This window comes from Anoplopoma fimbria, chromosome 14 (assembly GCF_027596085.1).
Source record: "Anoplopoma fimbria isolate UVic2021 breed Golden Eagle Sablefish chromosome 14, Afim_UVic_2022, whole genome shotgun sequence".
Classification (NCBI taxonomy): domain Eukaryota; kingdom Metazoa; phylum Chordata; class Actinopteri; order Perciformes; family Anoplopomatidae; genus Anoplopoma; species Anoplopoma fimbria.
This window is the reverse complement of record NC_072462.1, coordinates 22,328,832-22,349,865: the sequence shown is the minus strand read 5'-3', so window position 1 is coordinate 22,349,865 and position 21,034 is coordinate 22,328,832. Positions and strand designations below refer to the sequence as shown.

Here is a 21,034-nt window from a genome sequence, read left to right as displayed (position 1 = left end):
TTCCTTCCAACAATGTCCATTCAAAAAACACATGTTTAGAAGTTGGCCTATATCTTTGTTTGATCACTTCATATGTTAGTTTGATTCAGCCAGAGATGTTTTAAAGTGTTAGAGGTAAACATGGAAACTGTTCCGGAAACTGCTGTGGACATAAGGTGATTATATACCATGTGTTATGTAACAGTGGGAACAGCAGGCCCACAGACTCCTCACTGGTCAGATGTTGTTTAGGGGAGGGGTCTGCTTTTATAAAAATCTGGCCGACTACCAACTTGGTTATCAAAGTCATGATGGCGAAGCTGGGGATTTTGGTAGCCGTTGCCGTGTTTCTGGAGACAGTCTCTGCAACCTCCGTAAGTTCAATTCAATTCAATTCAGTTTATTTTGTATAGCCCAGAATCACAAATTACAAATTTGCCTCAGAGGGCTTTACAATCTGTGCACATGCGACATCCTCTGTCCTTCCCTCACATTCACAGGAAAAACTCCCCTAAAAACCCCTTTAACAGGGAGAAAAAAGGAAGAAACCTCTGGGAGAACGACAGAGGAGGGATCCTTCTCCAGGATGGACAGAATGCAATAGATGTCATGTGTACAGAATGAGCAGCATAACAGTTCTTAGATACAACACATTCAATGTATATGACATAAATTATTCATATAATAAGACTACTTATAATAACAGCAGCAATTATTACAGTAGAATTATAGCCATGAAAATAGGGATAGTAATGTGACTAATAATAATAATGGAAGTAGCAGTGGGTGTCAGTCGGCTCACAGCAGGAGGCACGACTACGGTCCAGGTACCACAACGATTCATGGAAACCTGCAGAACGAGAAAGCAAAAGGGCTTCAGGGTGGAAGTAAAGCTAAAATGCTTAATGGTACAGGTAATAGTAATAGTAATGTGACTAGTAATAATAATAATGGTGGTAGCAGTCGGTGTCAGCAGGGCCGTAGCAGGATGCACGACCACGGTCCAGGTACAGCCACGATTTATAGAAGCCTGCGAAGCGAGAAAGCACAAAGACTCCAGGGTAGAAGCAAGTCAATAAGCGTAATAGTACAGGCAATAATAATAGTAATGTGACTAATAATGATAGTGGTAGTAGTAGTGGGTGTCAGCAGGGCCTCAGTAGGTGGCACGATGACAGTCCAAATATAACCCCGATTCCTGGGAACCTGCGAGGCGAGAAAGCACAAGAACTCCGGGGAAGAAGCAAAATCAGTAATGTGCATAAATAGGAGATTAATACATAAAGAAGGAGGGAGAGAAGAGGAGAGAGGAGCTCAGTAAGTGTCAACATTTTTTTATTCTAGTGTATCCAAGGAACCGTGCGTTCTAGTGCTCTGTAAATTAGTGTTCAGTGTGTAAATTAAAATAGCTATACTTCATGAAACTCAGCTCTGTTCTTAAGAAAGTATGATTATAGATAGAGATATTATATTGGAAAAAATATATTTCTGACCCAGTTATTTGTAATAAGCATTATTGAAATTGCTGTGTAATATGATTGATTGAATCCAATTAATATTTCTATTAATATTAGTCTGTATATATTTCTTTCAAAAAACACAAATTTAAATGGAGCAGCCACACACCATTTGGTGTGGTTACATGTGAAAAAATAAAGTAAATGATTATGTTTGTGTTTAACTTCCGTAGCTCGGGGTGGTGTACACAGAGGGAGGTATGGTGCAGGGCGAGAACATTCGTCTTGGGTTCCGCCATCACATGGATATCTTCAGGGGGATTCCCTTCGCTGACCCCCCTGGAAGGTTTGAGAAACCAAAACGTCACGCAGGCTGGGACGGTGGGTAGACTGACTGAATTTCTCACCCACTGGATTTCACACCAACTCCCATGAAAAATTCAAACCACAAAGATATGTGTGCTCCTTTAGCAATCATAGCCGTAACTCCCGGCAGCCAATTCTGCAACTACTTCTCTTTAACTTGAATCAAATTCATTATAAAATGTTGTATCTTCTCGTTGTAAACTGTTTGATGTATGTATTACCCTGCTCTTACACCACATGTGTCCCTGGTCAGGTGTTCTGAAGACCACCGAGTACAGGAGCAGATGCATGCAGGTGAACCTCATCATGACCGACACCAGAGGCACTGAGGATTGTCTTTACCTGAATGTCTGGGTTCCTCACGGCCGCTCAGGTAAAGGCTGAGACAAGTCCACAGAGTGTCATCCATATAAGATCCACACTACTACTGGCTCCCATTTCCTCTGTCTTCTAGTGTCCAGTGGTCTGCCCACTATGGTCTGGATCTATGGGGGAGGCTTCCTCACCGGAGGCTCGATGGGTGCCAACTTCCTGGACAACTATCTGTACAGCGGGCAGGAGATTGCAGAGAGAGGGAATGTGATCGTGGTGACGCTGGGATACCGTGTGGGCACCCTGGGCTTCCTGAGCACCGGAGAATCGGACTTACCTGGTAGGTGCCACTTTCTTTTTTCATGAAAGCAACAGAATTGGCCTCCTCGCCAATTTTATGTATTTCCACCATTAAAATCACAGTTCCTTGATTGAGTGAAAAATGTGATACTCTCCAGGAAACTATGGACTGTGGGACCAGCAGGCCGCCATCGCCTGGGTGCACAGGAACATCCGCTCATTCGGAGGAGACCCCGACAACATCACCCTCTTTGGAGAGTCTGCAGGCGGAGCCAGTGTCAGCTTCCAGGTGAGAAACTTGTTTTATTTTGGCTGTAGATAGATGATGGATTTGAAATTCTAATTAAATTCACAGTTTGTAAATTTGCATCTAGCTTTGTTTTATAACTGCCCACAGACTCTCACTCCCCACAACAAAGGGTTGTTCAAGAGAGCCATCTCCCAGAGCGGCGTCGCCACTTGTCCATGGGCTATCAACAAGAACCCCCGCAGGTTCGCTGAGGAGGTACTACTCTGACTTTTTTAAAATTTCCTCTGTGCAACACTTTTGTGTAATAGAGAACGCAGCCTAACTTCAGGGCTGGTAGACAATTCAAGCGAATATAAATCCTCTCCCCAGGTTGCTCTAAAGGTCAACTGCCCCACCGATCAGAATATGACTCCCTGTTTGAAGATGACTGATCCTGTGCTGCTAACGCTGGCTGGCTCTCTCAGTATCTCAAGCTCACCTGATAGTAAGAACTGCACTCAATACAATCTACTTTACATTTTCATTTTAAACATTGCTAAACACGCTGCTTTCTTTCGGAACAATGGATAAAAAGAAAAAGTCAGCCCCTTTCTTCTGCAATGGTTTAATGTCCCCTTATAACTGCTCTTAATGCGGCCAACTCATAATGTTCACATAATAGTAGTGGTCGGCAATAATTAGCATTTTCTTTTCGCTGATTTTCTGGAAAGTCATTCGAAATGTGCGCTAAATTGGAACAGGAACTTGACCCTAACACACCAAGCAGACCTAAAACAGCTAGTGTCCTAATTTATTTGAAGCCTAACGACAGCAGATCTAGCACATGGGGAATTAGAATTCCAGTTATGTATAAAACATATAGTTAGAGCCATATTTGGTAGGTATCTCATTGTATCTGCCTCTGTCAGACCCCGTTCTCCACAACCTGCTCCTGTCTCCTGTGCTGGACGGCGACTTCCTGCCGGATGAGCCTTCCAACTTGTTCCACAATGCGGCTGAGATCGACTACATCGCTGGAGTCAATGACATGGACGGACACCTCTTCACTGGCTTAGATGTTCCTACAATCAACTCCCCCCTGGTGGACACCCCTATGTGAGTTTAAGCCATTTGATCACGGTGTGAAACATTGACGTTCCTGCAACGGGTCTACCCGGAGCAGCATGCCGTACTTTTGTTAGCTGTGATGTTTCATCAGACCTAATATTCAAACCTCCCTGATCTCAGTGACATCGTGAAGAGGCTTCTGGCTTCATACACTAAGCAGGGCAAGGCTGCTGTCGACCACGGTTACTCCACATACACCTCAACCTGGGGCTCAAACCCCAGCAAGGAGACCATCAAGAAAACCATTGTGGAGATTGGAACAGACTACATCTTCCTGGTTCCTACTCAGGTTGCCCTCTACCTTCATGCGGCCAACGCCACGTAAGGATAAGCTCTTGCTATACAGATGTTGCTGTCAGTTTATTTATAAGCCCTCTTGTTCCACACCTTGCTTTTGAAGCTGGAGAATAAAAAACAGGGCTAAACCTTTTTTCTAACTTCAGGGTGGCCATTGCTGTAAGCTAGGTAAATCAATTTAAAGAGGCTTTAAACTTTCCCATCAAAGGGAAAATATTCATCTCCTTTGCTTTTTTGACCAAGTGAAAGAGTCCTTATATTTCCTGAGGGGTTTTTAATCTCAAGTTTCAAAGACAGGTGGCTGTTTTAAGTGTTGATGAAATTCAACCACGTTGTAAAGCAGTAGTCAAAAATAACAGAGATGAGACAGATTGATATGAAAATCAAAGGTCCAGTGTGCAGGATTTAGGGGTATCTATTAGTAAAAAAGGAACAAAAAAATCACCTGAAACTAATAATATTTTAGCTTGGAATGAGCCCTTCATATCTACATAGGGAGCAGGTCCTCTTCCTGGACACCGCCATGTTTCTACAGAAGCCCAGAACGGACAAACCAAACACTGGCTCTAGAGAGAGCCTTTCACATTTTTAGGTTACCTGAAAGCCACCGTAGTTCTCCGACACGTTGGGTTAAACATTTTTTTGTCCAGGAAGCCGCTGCTCCTGTCCCGTGTAAAATTCAATGTTGACATTTTGTCGAGGCCGTCTTTAGTGTCGTTTGTCTCGTAACGTCAGTCAAGCTAACGTTAACCTCGCTCTTTTCCTAAACCCTAGCTAAATGGTTTTCTTGCCTAAACTTTCTGTGAAGTCGGAAGTTTATTTTAAAAAGACCTATGCATGTAACAATTGGCAACAGACACTAGAGGGGTACCTAGAGCATCATTGTTTGAAGCGTAGGGCCAATAACATAGCCTGGGAGTGAGAATGTGTTGGAAGGGAAGGGCTTAGCGGTCGGTATTCAGTTGGTTGCAATCTGCAACCTCACCCCTAAACTTCACTGAATCCTAAAGAAATATATATTGTATTCAGCAGTTTAACTTTGTTTTCTTAATCATTTGATGGCATCATATGGTAACATTTAATCATGATTTTATTATATATATTTGAATCCATGATTTAAATACAAAATAAAAGTTAATTACTTTGAAATGTTTTTTATGTATCAAGTAATGAATTCACTTTTACCATTGAAAAGGTTTATGATAATTCTTATAGCACACTCAAGCTTCCATAAATATAAGCCCTGCTGTATTTTGTATTTAATGGGCTCACTGCAAAAAGTAGCATCAAGCATCGGTAGTGAGGTGCAGGGCATGAAATAATCTTCACTACTAGACATCTGTCATTATAAGCAGACTTCTGAGAACCTGCAGGAGAATTCAGCTTTTAGAGTTGTAAATTTGATCTTCATTTTGTAGCCCACTACTTTCACATCCCTATTATTTTCTTGTCTCACCAAAGAACCGGTAGTACCTACTCCTACCTGTTCTCTCAGCCCAACCGTATGGGCGGCATTGCCAGGCCTTATCCCAGCTGGATGGGAGCCGACCACGCTGATGACCTGCAGTACGTGTTCGGAAAGCCTTTCACCACACCGCTGGCGTACTGGCCTCGCCACCGTGACGTCTCTGGCTACATGATCGCCTACTGGACCAACTTCGCCAGAACTGGGTATAATTCTGCAGACACGCGACATGGGAACTTCATGATATTAAACAAAACCGAAGTCAGACACTGAAATAGAAAACTAAAACATTCTCACTTCAGTTGCCCTTTTCTCTGGTTATATCCACAGGGACCCCAACAAAGGAGAGTCAAAAGTGCCCGTTACCTGGCCTAAATTCACCAGCACTGAACACCGGTTCCTGGAGATCAATTCTAAGATGAACAAAAACTATGTGGGACAGAAGATGAGAATGCGTCACGTGCATTTCTGGTCCAGCGTCCTTCCCAACCTTCCCATGACCATCTCAGAATAAAGACCTGTGCACGTGCAGTGTGGACCTTTAGATCTGAAGTAGCAAATCAGAATTGGTTCATGAAAAAATAAATTGATGACAGATACATTTTCTTGGTTTTATTTTGTGTTGACCTCCTTAAATTTACAACCGGCTATGTACAGTAGTGCAGTAGTACAAATTCACATTGCATGTATGGAACCTTTTGGCTTTATTTGTTTTTTTGGGGGGTGGTTTGAATGATAACAGTTGCTATTGGCTTTCTACTAAATAACATTTTGCTGATGATTTTAATGGAAAAATCTTTATTGTTCGTGCAAAAGTGTCGATATCTTCGTGATAAAAAAATGAACAAAATCAAAACAAACAATAAACAAAAAATATAGATTCTATTGATATTCAGGCTGCACTGCCGATTTGTTACCAGTTTATCTGCGTTAGCTAGAGCAGGGGCTCTCAAACCTTTTGGGCCAAGGACCCCTAAGAGGAGAACATTTTCCAAGGACCCCTTCTGAATCGTAACACCGATTAGGATGCGCTTACTAACATTTGTTCTCTTGGATTCCATTGGAGCTATTTGTGCTCTAAAACTTTTCTACCTTGATTCTTCAAAACTATTTCAAAGTGATGAACAGAAACACATTTCAATTTGAATCATGTTAGTTAAGATGAATGAATCCATTATATGGTCCTGGGGGAGGCTGTGGCGTAGTGGAGAGCAAGGTAGTTCTCCAATCAGAGGGTCGGTGGTTCGATACCCCTATAAATCGATGTGTCCTTGGGCAAGACACTTAACCCCGTCGGTGTGGACTGGATGTTGCATGAGTGTTAGTTAGAGTCTGATGGTGGCACCTTGATGGTAGCCTGTCATCAGTGTGTGAATGGGTGAATGATATGTAACATACTACTGACTGTAAGTCGCTTTGGAGAAAAGCGTCTGCTAAATGACTGTAATGTAATGTAATGGTCCTGTTTGGCTTCTTGGGCATTTTAGCTCACGCAGTCTGTAAATACCTATAAATCACTATTTTAGCAATAATTCACACTATTTTAACACTATTTTAGCAATAATTCTAATTATCTCACCTCCTACATGGTCACATAAATGAATAATTAATGTTACATAACAGCGTTTGAACTGCTGTTTCAAAGTTAAAACATTACACTTTTGCTAGAAATAAAATTGGAAAAGAGACCGAGTGATTGAGAACACCTGACCCAACTAGCATGCCAACATCCCTCATGCCACAAGTGTCTGTTTTCACAAAAAAACTGACTGGGCCGTCTGATTTTCCAGTTTGTTGGTTGGTGTGCATTCCACATACCCAAATGAACAGCTTGGGAGCAAATAATGAAAAAGTGAGTTTTTTATGATATGTCCCCTTTAAATGTTGAGTCAAAACTTTGGGCTAAGAATCTCGCCTACTTGTTGAAAAAAACGTCAACCAAGTCAAATGACTGTATCACAGCGCAAAAGAAGGATGATCCCTTTCTTTCTCCCTTTTTATTCCCCATTAATATTTAACTATTGACTACTTGGCTCCATGCAGAGGAGAGCATTAAAGGACAGGCCAGGGTTTCTCAATTGCAAAGGCGAATCCTTACACAACCTATCTGCATTAGTCAGGTTGCATGTTGGCAGTTTTGGCCATTTGGGGTGAAGGTGGTAAAACTAGTTCTTCATATGTGATAAGAAAAGAAGGGATCAATGATGAATGTTACTTTTTATTCACATTTCCTTCTAACAATGTCCTTTCAAAAAACACATGTTTAGAAGTTGTCCCAAATCTTAGTTTGATCACTTCATATGTTAGTTTGATTCAGCCAGAGATGTTTTAATGTGTAAGAAGTCAAACAAGTTAAGTGTTGGGGAAAGTGCTGTGGACATAAGGTGATTAAATATCATGTGTTATGTAACAGTGGGAACAGCAGGCCCACAGACTCCAAACTGCTCAGATGTTGTTTAGGGGAGGGGTCTGCCTTTATAAAAGTCTGGTCAACCATCCACCTGGTTATCAAAGTGAAGTCATGATGGCGAAGCTGGGGATTTTGGTAGCCGTTGCCGTGTTTCTGGAGACAGTCTCTGCAACCTCCGTAAGCGTCAACATTTTTTTATTCTAGTGTATCCAAGGAACCGTGCGTTCTAGTGCTCTGTAAAATAGTGTTTATTGTGTAAATTAAAATAGCTATACTTCATGAAACTCAGCTCTGTTCTTAAGAAAGTATGATTATTTGTTCATTTTTTAACCATCAATCACTGAGAGATATTATATTGGAAAAATGATATTTCTGACCCAGTTATTTGTAATACGCATTCTTTAAATTGCCGTAATAAAGTAAATGATTATGTCTGTGTTTAACTTCCGTAGCTCGGGCTGGTGTACACAGAGGGAGGTATGGTGCAGGGCGAGAACATTCGTCTTGGGTTCCGCAGTCACATGGATATCTTCAGGGGGATTCCCTTCGCTGACCCCCCTGGAAGGTTTGAGAAACCAAAACGTCACGCAGGCTGGGACGGTGGGTAGACTGACTGAATTTCTCATCCACTGGTTTTCACACCAAAAACTCCCATTATGAATTCAAACCACAAAGATATGTGTGCTCCTTTAGCAATCATAGCCGTAACTCTTAGCAGTCAATTCTGCAACTACTTCTCTTTTAACTTGAATCAAATTTATTATACATTTTTATCTTCTCGTTGGAAGGTTAAATGAGCCTAAACTGCCTGATGTTTACTCTTACACCCTGTGTGTCTCTCGTCAGGTGTTCTGAAGGCCACTGAGTACAGGAACAGATGCATGCAGGTGAACCTCATCATGACCGACACCAGAGGCACTGAGGATTGTCTTTACCTGAATATCTGGGTTCCTCACGGCGGCTCAGGTAAAGGCTGAGACAAGTCCACAGAGTGTCATCCATATAAGATCCACACTACTACTGGCTCCCATTTCCTCTGTCTTCTAGTGTCCAGTGGTCTGCCCACTATGGTCTGGATCTATGGGGAGGCTTCCTCGCCGGAGGCTCGATGGGTGCCAACTTCCTGGACAACTATCTGTACAGCGGGCAGGAGATTGCAGAGAGAGGGAATGTGATCGTGGTGACGCTGGGATACCGTGTGGGCACCCTGGGCTTCCTGAGCACCGGAGAATCGGACTTACCTGGTAGGTGCCACTTTCTTTTTTCATGAAAGCAACAGAATTGGCCTCCTCGCCAATTTTATGTATTTCCACCATTAAAATCAAAGTTCCTTGATTGAGTGAAAAATGTGATACTCTCCAGGAAACTATGGACTGTGGGACCAGCAGGCCGCCATCGCCTGGGTGCACAGGAACATCCGCTCGTTTGGAGGAGACCCCGACATCATCACCCTCTTTGGAGAGTCTGCAGGCGGAGCCAGTGTCAGCTTCCAGGTGAGAAACTTGTTTTATTTTGGCTGTAGATAGATGATGGATTTGAAATTCTAATTAAATTCACAGTTTGTAAATTTGCATCTAGCTTTGTTTTATAACTGCCCACAGACTATCACTCCCCACAACAAAGGGTTGTTCAAGAGAGCCATCTCCCAGAGCGGCGTCGCCACTTGTCCATGGGCTATCAACAAGAACCCCCGCAGGTTCGCTGAGGAGGTACTACTCTGACTTTTTTTAAATTTCCTCTGTGCAACACTTTTGTGTAATAGAGAACGCAGCCTAACTTCAGGGCTGGTAGACAATTCAAGCGAATATAAATCCTCTCCCCAGGTTGCTCTAAAGGTCAACTGCCCCACCGATCAGAATATGACTCCCTGTTTGAAGATGACTGATCCTGCGCTGCTAACGCTGGCTGGCTCTCTCAGTATCTCAAGCTCACCTGATCGTAAGAACTGCACTCAATACAATCTACTTTACATTTTCATTTCAAACATTGTGCTGCTTTCTTCCAGAACAATGGATAGAAAGAAGAAGTCAGCCCCTTTCTTCTGCAATGGTTTAATGTTCCCTCATAACTGCTTTTAATGCGCCCAACTCATAATGTTCACATAATAGTAGTGGTCTGCAATAAATAGCATTTTCTTTTCGCTGATTTTCTGGAAATTCATTCAAAATGTGCGCTTAATTTGAACAGGAACTTGACCCTAACACACCAAGCAGACCTAAAACAGCTAGTGTCCTAATTTATTTGAAGCCTAACGACAGCATATCTAGCACATGGGAATTAGAATTTAGAGCCATATTTGGTAGGTATCTCATTGTATCTGCCTCTGTCAGACCCCGTTCTCAGCAACCTGCTCCTGTCTCCTGTGCTGGACGGCGACTTCCTGCCGGATGAGCCTTCCAACTTGTTCCACAATGCGGCTGAGATCGACTACATCGCTGGAGTCAACGACATGGACGGACACCTCTTCACTGGCTTAGATGTTCCTACAATCAACTCCCCCCTGGTGGACACCCCTATGTGAGTTTAAGCCATTTGATCACGGTGTGAAACATTGACGTTCCTGCAACGGGTCTACCCGGAGCAGCATGCCGTACTTTTGTTAGCTGTGATGTTTCATCAGACCTAATATTCAAACCTCCCTGATCTCAGTGACGTCGTGAAGAGGCTCCTGGCTTCATACACTAAGCAGGGCAAGGCTGCTGTCGACCACGGTTACTCCACATACACCTCAACCTGGGGCTCAAACCCCAGCAGGGAGACCATCAAGAAAACCATTGTGGAGATTGGAACAGACTACATCTTCCTGGTTCCTACTCAGGTTGCCCTCTACCTTCATGCGGCCAACGCCACGTAAGGATAAGCTCTTGCTATACAGATGTTGCTGTCAGTTTATTTATAAGCCCTCTTGTTCCACACCTTTCTTTTGAAGCTGGAGAATAAAAAACAGGGTTTTTTAATCTCAAGTTTCAAAGACAGGTGGCTGTTTTAAGTGTTGATGAAATTCAATCACGTTGTAAGGCAGAAGACGAAAGTAATAGAGATGATATGTAAATCAAAGGTCCAGTGTGCAGGATTTAGGGGTATCTATTAGTAAAAAAAGAATACAGTATTCATAACTATGTTTTTAGTGTATATAATCACCTGACACTAATAATTATTTAGCTTAGAATGAGCCCTTCATATCTACATAGGGAGCAGGTCCTCTTCCTGGAACCTGCCATGTTCCTACAGAAGCCCAGAACGGACAAACCAAACACTGGCTCTAGAGAGAGCCTTTCACATTTTTAGGTTACCTGAAGGCCACCATAGTTCTGTGTCATGTTGGGTTAAACCAACAGGATTTTTGTCCAGGTTGCCGCTGCTCCTGTCCCGTTTGTCTCGTTTGTCTCGTTACGTCAGTCAAGCTAACGTTAACCTCGCTCTTTTCCTAAACCCTAGCTAAATGGTTTTCTTGTCTAACTTTCTGTGAAGTCAGAAGTTAGGTTCATGATTATTCGTATGGCACACTCAAGCTTCCATAAATATAAGCCCTGCTGTATTTTGTATTTAATGGGCTCACTGCAAAAAGTAGCATCAAGCATCGGTAGTGAGGTGCAGGGCATGAAATAATCTTCACTACTAGACATCTGTCAGAATTCAGCTTTTAGAGTAAATTTGATCTTCATTTTGTAGCCCACTACTTGGTGTAGTCATTTTTTCACATCCCTATTCTTTTCTTGTCTCACCAAAGAACCGGTAGTACCTACTCCTACCTGTTCTCTCAGCCCAACCGTATGGGCGGCATTGCCAGGCCTTATCCCAGCTGGATGGGAGCCGACCACGCTGATGACCTGCAGTACGTGTTCGGAAAGCCTTTCACCACACCGCTGGCGTACTGGCCTCGCCACCGTGACGTCTCTGGCTACATGATCGCCTACTGGACCAACTTCGCCAGAACTGGGTATAATTCTGCAGACACGCGACATGGGAACTTCATGATATTAAACAAAACCGAAGTCAGACACTGAAATAGAAAACTAAAACATTCTCACTTCAGTTGCCCTTTTCTCTGGTTATATCCACAGGGACCCCAACAAAGGAGAGTCAAAAGTGCCCGTTACCTGGCCTAAATTCACCAGCACTGAACACCGGTTCCTGGAGATCAATTCTAAGATGAACAAAAACTATGTGGGACAGAAGATGAGAATGCGTCACGTGCATTTCTGGTCCAGCGTCCTTCCCAACCTTCCCATGACCATCTCAGAATAAAGACCTGTGCACGTGCAGTGTGGACCTTTAGATCTGAAGTAGCAAATCAGAATTGGTTCATGAAAAAATAAATTGATGACAGATACATTTTCTTGGTTTTATTTTGTGTTGACCTCCTTAAATTTACAACCGGCTATGTACAGTAGTGCAGTAGTACAAATTCACATTGCATGTATGGAACCTTTTGGCTTTATTTGTTTTTTGGGGGGGTGGTTTGAATGATAACAGTTGCTATTGGCTTTCTACTAAATAACATTTTGCTGATGATTTTAATGGAAAAATCTTTATTGTTCGTGCAAAAGTGTCGATATCTTCGTGATAAAAAAATGAACAAAATCAAAACAAACAATAAACAAAAAATATAGATTCTATTGATATTCAGGCTGCACTGCCGATTTGTTACCAGTTTATCTGCGTTAGCTAGAGCAGGGGCTCTCAAACCTTTTGGGCCAAGGACCCCTAAGAGGAGAACATTTTCCAAGGACCCCTTCTGAATCGTAACAGATACAATAAACAATAAACAAAAAATATAGATTCTATTGATATTCAGGCTGCACTGCCGATTTGTTACCAGTTGATCTGCATTTTTTGATAATACAGCGCAGATATATTATTTATATCGAATTATTCAGTGGACCCCCTGACAATGTTCCACGGACCCCACTTTGAGAATCACTAAACAAGCATACAGGTAGCCTAGTTTAACTGTATCTTAACTTTTTCTGTATCAGGACACAGAGGAGCTGGAGCAGTTTCTAACAAGGCTTTTCAGCAGGGCCAGCTCTACACTGCTTTGAATTGGGGGGGGGACAATACGATCTGGTCTCTGGCACATTCTAATGCCACTATTCCATAATTTACAATGAGCTTAATTATTGCATATTTGACCTACATGACAGTAGAAATAATGAATCATTATAAAGGAGAATTTTTCTTCTGGGGCATTTTAGCTCAAGCCGTCTGTAAATACCTATTAATCATTGCGGGTGGAATCTTTCCTCTCCCTCTTTTTTCTCTATTTACTTATACACACCACACCTAATAACTCTCTCCCAGTCACATCACTGGTCTCATAGCTCTGAAACAGCAGTGCCAATCACAGTGATGACGACAGCTCAGCCTCGACAAATCTGCACACCAAGACAGGGGGAGAATTATTTTCCATCAGGTCGTTACCGATAAAAAGATAAAAACATTGATTTGGTGAAACCGTTTATATGATTGTGGACGACACTATTTTAGCAATAATAATATATCTCACCTCTTACATGGTCACATAAATGAGTAATTTATGTGACAATGTACCAAGCTAAAACATGACACGTTACTTTTGCTAAATATAAAATTGGAAAAGAGGCCGAGTGATTTAGAACACCTGACCACAATCAGCATGCCAACATCCGTAATGCCACAAGTTTTGGTGTTTCTTTTCCTTAACGATGGAAATATTAGCCTGTCCTTTTTTGTTTAAAGAAGAAAAAAAGGTTAATTTTGTGACCTCTAACCTTTCCTCTTAAATAATAAATAGGTTGGTTTTTTTTTACACAGTTAGAACTATTATTACTGATTTATAGTCCATTACTAATCTCGTCAGTTCTAAGTGTGAGAAATTAAATAAAAGACCTGATCAGCAGCCAATTGTTTTCCTGCTGTTAAACTAAATAACCAGAACTGATGGTATGCAATACATCAATACCCAAACAATAGGAGAGAAATGACCACTTTAAGTTTTGTTCATTACATCAAACACTAATAATTATTATCTCAGCAGATGTGGATACAAGACATTTATGAGCAAAGTGTTTTGCTTTTTGACTCTACAGCCATTTAACAGTACTATTGAAGGCTTTGCATATTTTGTTACATAGGTTTATGTGAAAGAAGTATACAAATGTGCAAAATGTAGTTATTGAATGCAAAAAAATAATAGTACTTTTGCCTCCCATTATTACATTACATTACATTACAGTCATTTAGCATGAGTAAAATACTGAATTCAAATATATTTTTCAACCAACAACTGCACTTCCCCTGTTTGGGGTTATTTCTGTGGTTTTATCTAATCTCACAACGTGGGTTATTTGCAGTCTGAGAATTGGTCCACCTGGTTTCTGTGAGTCAACAGTCAACATTTGCTTCATTACTAACTTCAGCAACTGCTTGGCATTCTCTCTTCTGTTTGTTAATGCGTCTTCAATATGTGTACATCTCTGTGTTCACCATCACAATTTCTGTTCTCAGAAAAAAAGACGAATTGAAGAATCAGACTTGACCATCTTATGTCTTATATAAATAATTGAGAATGAAAAAATTAAATCCCCAAAACATACCACATAATATGTTGAATAGAATACCTTGTTTTGCTTGGCAGTGGCAAGGTTTTACACCCGGCTGTTTTCCGTCAGAGGTCAGAGGTTTAGAGATCAAATCATCAGATTGACCACAGGGTGACAGTTGTGTATAGCTTATGTAACACATGTAAATGTCTGTATTCATTCACTTGCAGGGGGGTCTCGTGCATATAAGTACCCGGTGAGGCATTCGCTGGTTTCTGGACAGCCATGGAGAAACTGAAGATTCTGCTTGCTGTTGTCTTTTCCGTGGGAACGACCTCAGCAGCCTCTGTAAGTATCAAATTTATACAGGATTAGCATTGAGTAATTATTAAGCACTTTTTGATTTGAAGATATTTGGCTAATTTGGGGGTAAAAAAAATGTATCTAATGGTGCTGTTGTGATGTGATAACAGTGTCTGCCTTTACTTTAAATGAGTTCACTTGAGCACTGTAAACTTTTGTGATTGCTGATAAGTATCAGCTGACAGCTGCTCAAACATTCCCACAATTTTGCATGAATACAATTGTGACCATCAACGAATTCCAAAGAGTTTATTCTCATACCAATATACAGCGGGTAAAATAAATATTGAACACGTCACCATTTTTCTCAGTAGATTGCTTTCTAATTACTGATAGATTTCAGCTGGTGTCTTGGCTTTCCATGCCTTTTTGCACCTCCCTTTCTTCATGTGTTCAATACTTTTTCCCTGTGTCATTCCATTTTATTACACATAACCTAATTCTTGAACCTATTTGTTTGGTTCTTTGTATGTATGGATTACTTGGGTTGTTAGCGACATCTAGTGAAAATTTCATGTCAATAGCACCTTTAGAAATTTATTTACTGAGAAAAATGGTGACGTGTTCAATACTTATTTTACCCGCTGTATCAAGGGAAAGGAAGATTCGCAAATAATTTTTCTGTCTGTCCAACCCTAATATAAGCTAAAATATACACAAATTAAGTTATTTAATATATTTTTACAGTCAAAGTTGACTGTATCATTAACTTTTTCAACAGTATGCAGGCATCACTGTTTTATGCTTGAATGTGTAAGCTCTTGTCTGACCCCGTCTTTAGCTGGGTGTGGTACAAACAGAAGGAGGCGGTGTTCAGGGACAAAATATCCCCCTCGGCCTTTTCCGCTCCGTGGATGTTTTCAAAGGAATTCCTTTTGTCGCCAAGCCTGGCACATTTGAGAAAGCCAAACCTCACCCTGGCTGGGATGGTACGTTCAAACCCCATCTGACCAAACAGAGCTGAACATTTGAATGCAACCCTTTGCATGGCATTGATGGCAGCTTGGAAATCTCACTTAAACTGCAAAATCATCCCTGCATCTCTGTGAAGAAAAGACTGATATGGTTCTCATCCTCAGGTATACTGAAGGCAACAAAGTTTGCTACAAGATGTCTCCAGATCAGCATGCTCCAGACTTCAAGTTTTGGAAGTGAAGACTGCCTGTACCTCAACATCTGGGTTCCTCACGGCCGACATGGTAGCCTTTGTTTTGTTCTAAATATGAGTGGTTGAATCACTGATAGAGTAGTTTTGCTTCTAAAATAAAAATGCTTACTTTGTCACCGAAAGTGTCATCAGGTCTCCCCGTCATGATTTGGTTCTATGGAGGAGGCTTCGTGGTCGGTGGTTCAATGGGGCCCAATTTTCTCAACAACTATCTGTACAGCGGTCAGCAAATTGCAGACAAGGGCGAAGTGATTGTGGTGTCTGTGGGATACCGTGTGGGCCCCCTGGGCTTCCTCAGTACAGGGGACTCCCGCTTACCTGGTAAGGGCACTTAATGGGAAACTAGTCATCTTACCTGTCTACATTGTAGGTCTTACATCCAGTTACTGTAATAAAACGGAGTCGTTCTTAAAAGCTTCCAGAAAGCCTGTTTATTGGCTGTACCAACTCAGAACTTGTCATCACGACAGGAAACTACGGACTGTGGGACCAGCACGCCGCCATCGCCTGGGTGAACAGGAACATCCGCTCGTTCGGAGGAGACCCCGACAACATCACCCTCTTTGGAGAGTCTGCAGGCGGAGCTAGTGTCAGCTTCCAAGTGAGAAACTTTAGTATTCTTCTAATAAAGTGTGGAGGATTGCAACTAATGACTGTATTAATGGTTTTAAAATAATTAATTTATGCTTTATAGGTAATCAGTGCATTAATTAGAAGCATTGATTGCCAGATTTTAGAAAATCCATTTGGTTGGTAAATATGTTCCTTCTGCATAATATTTGTTAAAGCATTATTACATATTTTGCTGAACCCCTTTAAATCAAAGTATTCAAAATGCATTTTGGGAGCAATCATGCCTGATAGCACATACAGTTTGCCTTTCAATTGTAATACGTAAGTTCCAAGTTTAAGGCCTGAAAAGTGCTATTTCATGCATTTTTTTAATACTGAAGACAGTCAAATAGGCAAATAAACACAACCACAAGTAATAACTGTATTATCTACTTATGCCTTCCTACACAGACTCTCTCCCCCCACAACAAAGGGCTGTTCAAGAGAGCCATCTCCCAGAGCGGTGTTGCCTTCTGCCCCTGGGCTCTGAACAGGAACCCCAGCAAGTTTGCAGAGAAGGTATGTCATCGTCAGATATAATGGAGACCGTTCTGTCTAGAAAAAAGTCCCAAACTTCTGCTAATATATTTCATATATACATCACTACATGACCATCGACACGCATTGAGTGTCTATATATCATTAGCTTTGTAGCTAAATGGGTTGACAAATGTTCTTGTGATGCCATTGAGACCTGTGTGCTATGAACGGACAAATTAAAGACAGAGCACTCATTTCATTGGCATTTACCCCAAATTTGAGTGCCAATAAAAAGTATTCATGTTTCCACTGATCGGGATGATAATAAGCCACATTAAATATACATTCAATGTTGTAAAACATGAATGTATATTCCATGGGGGGTTGAGTACTGTTAATAGAAACTCTTGCGAAAGCTTCTAAACATCAAATGACCAATAATATGTTCATTGCAAAACTTCTGGCTTTAGCACGCTATGTTCATACTTTGGCAAACACTGCTGATATTTACTTTTCTACCATCATGCACTGACATGTTCTGATGTGAGTGGAGGGCAGAAGTAACTGAGATCAAGTCAGTGTACCAAACACATGTGCTCAGGTTGCTGAGAATGTCGGCTGCCCCACTGATGACCGGATGGTGACCTGTCTGAAATCAACTGATGCTAGGACTCTGACCATGGGTGCTCCCCGCATTGAACTGGGTTCCCCGGACTGTGAGCATCATGTTCTGCTTATCTTTCTGCGTTATTTAGCATAACAGACAACCAAAAATATGTGCAGGTGAGGTGCCACCTACGTATTTCTGTGCCCATTTCCCTCAGATCCCGCTGTCACAGACCTGCTTCTGTCTCCTGTCGTTGACGGAGACTTCCTCCCTGATCAGCCTGCCAACTTGTTCCACAACGCTGCTGAGATCGACTACCTGACAGGGGTCAATAACATGGACGGACACCTCTTCTCCTCAAAGGACATTCCTTCCTTTAATGACAAGAATAAAGAGACTCCCGTGTAAGGCCGCTTTGTGTTCAGAGGGAAGGCATTTTGTTTTGTGGGACCTTAAAGTTAAACCATAAGACAAACGTTGAAAGGCCAAATACACCATAGTTGCTTCCTCTCAAAGAGCTCTCTGCCTTATTTTCACTGCAGAGAAGATGTAAAGAGGCTCCTCGCTGCTTATACCAAAGAGATGGGGCCAACTGCTTCAGAGATTGCCTTTGCTGAATATTCGTCCAACTGGGGACCAACACCCAGCCAGGAAAGCATCAGGAGAGCTGCTGTGGACATTGGGACTGACTACATCTTTCTGGTTCCTATACAGACTGCCATCTACCTGCACGCAGCTAACGCCAGGTGAGGCCAACTGCTCGGTTCGTTTCCCTTCAAATATGTATGTTTTGTCTCATAAGAACAAAATGCTTAGTCCTTTACATCCTTGAACATAATGCCGGACCCATACACACTAAAAACCCACTGTGATGGTCTTCAACAGGTCTGGCAGTACCTACTCCTATCTGATGTCTGAGCCCAGTTTACTTGCCGGTCCAGGCAGACCCTACCATGACTGGGTGGGAGCCGACCACGCTGATGACCTGCAGTATGTCTTTGGCAAACCCTTCACCACGCCAAAGGCTTATGGGGACAGACACAGAGACCTGTCGGGCTATATCATTGCCTATTGGACCAACTTTGCCAGAACTGGGTAAATGCATGTGAATTCTTAAAAAGAAGTGAAAATCAAAATTTTAAGGGTAGAGACATTACAAGTGAATCCTGTAACACATTAACAAATAGATAACGCCATGAAACCTTTATAAACTGTATAACAAGTTTTCTGAAAATGTATGGTTTAATATTTAAATGATGCATTATCTTATCAAATATGTGCTAATTTGCATACATATCCAGCACCAAAATCTGATCATTGGATAAAGCCAGGTTCAAAATTCTTGTTTCATTTTGTTGACATATAAGAATCAGAAGTTTTTCGAGAGAGAATTTTAGTTATCATTCCATTAATGAGAATTAAAAATGTGGTAATAAAATGTTCTATAAATCAAGCTATGTATGATATATGAATAAACCCTTCTTTAAAACCTTCAGAATATAGATAGGAATGAAACTGGAAAGTTGAGTGAATGTAAGTGCTACTGAAGTGGAGATTTATGGCTCACAGTATGAAAATAAAACTAATTTAGAGACACAACCTTTAAACATGTGGATTGTAAAATCACATACATTTTTGAAGAGACTACAGGTATAGGGTAAAATAACAGTTATCACCATGAAACGTCCCCCAGTAGATTTCTTACATTAAGAAAATTGTTTTTGTATTTCAGTGTGTATGAAAGTTTTATTTTATCAATACGCAAATGGGGCATTATCTAATTCTAACTTTTTGAGGAATTGAGAGGAAATGTGAAGATGCAAATAAACAAAGTAGTGAAATACACCCCAAAATGGATATTTTAAGTATTTCCTTTCCCCTAGTCTGAAAGAAGAAATGTTGTGGAAGTCAAAATTGTGCATGAAAAACGTTTTTGCCTGGGGTGTCTCCAGCTAATGTGTTTCTTCCTCTTCTTATTTCCACAGAAACCCCAACAAAGGAAACCTGAAGGTGCCCGTGACCTGGCCGGCATTCACCAGCGCTGATCAGCAGTTCCTGGAAATCAATGCTAAGATGAACGAGAGCTCCACTGGACGGGACATGAGACAACATTTTGTGCGCCTTTGGACCAGCACGCTTCCCAGCCTTGCATCACATGCTGTTGCTGATGCTCAGTGATGAATTAATTAATACAAATAAAAGAGTGTGTACTTTAAAACTTGTCAGGGGGCTTTTTAAATAGTTCATTTTGACAAGATACCTAAAGTGGTGGCCTTTATAATCAGCAGTGGATGTTAAATGAAAAACAGAGCCGACTGTATCATAATGAATAAACCATAAGACTTAACACAACCTCCCACCCTCATCTGAAGACCTTTTAAGTATGTTGTGGCTGTGAGCACATCCCAAAAATAGACTTATAACAACATCAAAAAAAGAGATAAATGCATATTAACATAATAATAATGGATTACATGTGCCAGATATTTTTATGTAATTTTCTTTTTTTCTAGCTTTGACTATGTGCAAAAGAGAGTGCATATATGGCTTTCTTCAAATCTCCAAATCCACCTGCAGTGACATCCAGATTGACAGATAGTCTTTGTGGAAAATGTGCCCTCTAGTGGGGGATTTTATTTACTCTGCTGTGATCTCGTATAATTAAAACCAGAAGGGGGGGGGCATCTTGTTAAGCATGTAGCTTTGCTTAATGCATACAGATAATTAACCGCATAATGCACATATCTTTATGTATCTAAAAGTTAGAGTAAAGTTAATAGATTACATTTTCTTATTTTCTCAATTATGCATGGGTGCCATTTTTCAGTGAAGGCTTGAAGAGGCTCCTGGCTTTGTGCCTATAAGGAGAAGGACACTATTTTAAGATGATTGCATTAAAAAAATACATTTAGCTGTCAAATAGAGCCCTTAATGAGTCAGTTATACAAAAGATTAGTTTCCTTATCTTTTACAAACAGAATGATACATTTTCATGGTCATTTAAGTTTAGTATTTTTTTTCCAATCGTTTTTAATTGAATGTTTAATGAAACACTTCATAAGTGGAGCTTCACAATTCATTCTTGACCTTGGACATGTAGATGATCAAGGTTGATATATGAGTGAATCCTCTTGGATAACTTAAATATTGACCTTGCATTTATGTGCAGGGTAAAATGTAAAACATTTAAATTAGATTATAAAGATAGTGCTTTGAGTAATAATTCCACCTCTGCATATACCGTTAAAAATAAAAGTAAACTAACGATTTGATGAATTGCCACCACTGTACATAATAAAGTAAAATGTAGCAATTTGATATTGTGATATTCATCTAT

The 21,034-nt window shown here is 41.0% G+C and overlaps 2 protein-coding genes and 1 pseudogene across 2 annotated transcripts; all 3 read left to right on the top strand.

Annotated features, from left to right (window-relative positions):
* Positions 1 to 287: 287 nt before the first annotated feature.
* Positions 288 to 6,134, top strand: LOC129102231 (bile salt-activated lipase-like). Its single transcript, XM_054612277.1, has 11 exons — positions 288 to 353; positions 1,670 to 1,817; positions 2,056 to 2,175; positions 2,257 to 2,454; positions 2,573 to 2,703; positions 2,812 to 2,919; positions 3,034 to 3,148; positions 3,573 to 3,759; positions 3,892 to 4,092; positions 5,530 to 5,739; positions 5,864 to 6,134. The coding sequence occupies exons 1-11, from the start codon at positions 288 to 290 to the stop codon at positions 6,045 to 6,047; spliced, it is 1,668 nt and encodes a 555-aa protein (XP_054468252.1). The 3' UTR covers positions 6,048 to 6,134.
* A 1,920-nt stretch (positions 6,135 to 8,054) lies between these two features.
* On the top strand, positions 8,055 to 12,278 carry LOC129102302 (bile salt-activated lipase-like; annotated as a pseudogene).
* A 2,447-nt stretch (positions 12,279 to 14,725) lies between these two features.
* Positions 14,726 to 19,894, top strand: LOC129102479 (bile salt-activated lipase-like). Its single transcript, XM_054612648.1, has 11 exons — positions 14,726 to 14,815; positions 15,612 to 15,759; positions 15,910 to 16,029; positions 16,122 to 16,319; positions 16,469 to 16,599; positions 17,022 to 17,129; positions 17,692 to 17,806; positions 17,915 to 18,101; positions 18,240 to 18,443; positions 18,583 to 18,792; positions 19,683 to 19,894. Exons 1-11 carry the CDS (start codon positions 14,753 to 14,755, stop codon positions 19,873 to 19,875), a joined length of 1,677 nt encoding a protein of 558 aa, XP_054468623.1. The 5' UTR covers positions 14,726 to 14,752; the 3' UTR covers positions 19,876 to 19,894.
* The last annotated feature ends 1,140 nt before the right edge of the window (positions 19,895 to 21,034 follow it).

Bases quoted from the DNA above. Each gene is read 5' to 3' on its own strand.
- LOC129102231 (XM_054612277.1), top strand. From the start codon at position 288: ATGATGGCGAAGCTGGGGATTTTGGTAGCCGTTGCCGTGTTTCTGGAG. The intron at 1,818-2,055 runs GTGGGTAGACTG...GTCCCTGGTCAG, and splicing joins ACGTCACGCAGGCTGGGACG to GTGTTCTGAAGACCACCGAG. The intron at 5,740-5,863 runs GTATAATTCTGC...TTATATCCACAG, and splicing joins ACCAACTTCGCCAGAACTGG to GGACCCCAACAAAGGAGAGT.
- LOC129102479 (XM_054612648.1), top strand. From the start codon at position 14,753: ATGGAGAAACTGAAGATTCTGCTTGCTGTTGTCTTTTCCGTGGGAACG. The intron at 18,102-18,239 runs GTAAGGCCGCTT...TTTTCACTGCAG, and splicing joins AAGAATAAAGAGACTCCCGT to AGAAGATGTAAAGAGGCTCC. The intron at 18,444-18,582 runs GTGAGGCCAACT...GGTCTTCAACAG, and splicing joins CTGCACGCAGCTAACGCCAG to GTCTGGCAGTACCTACTCCT.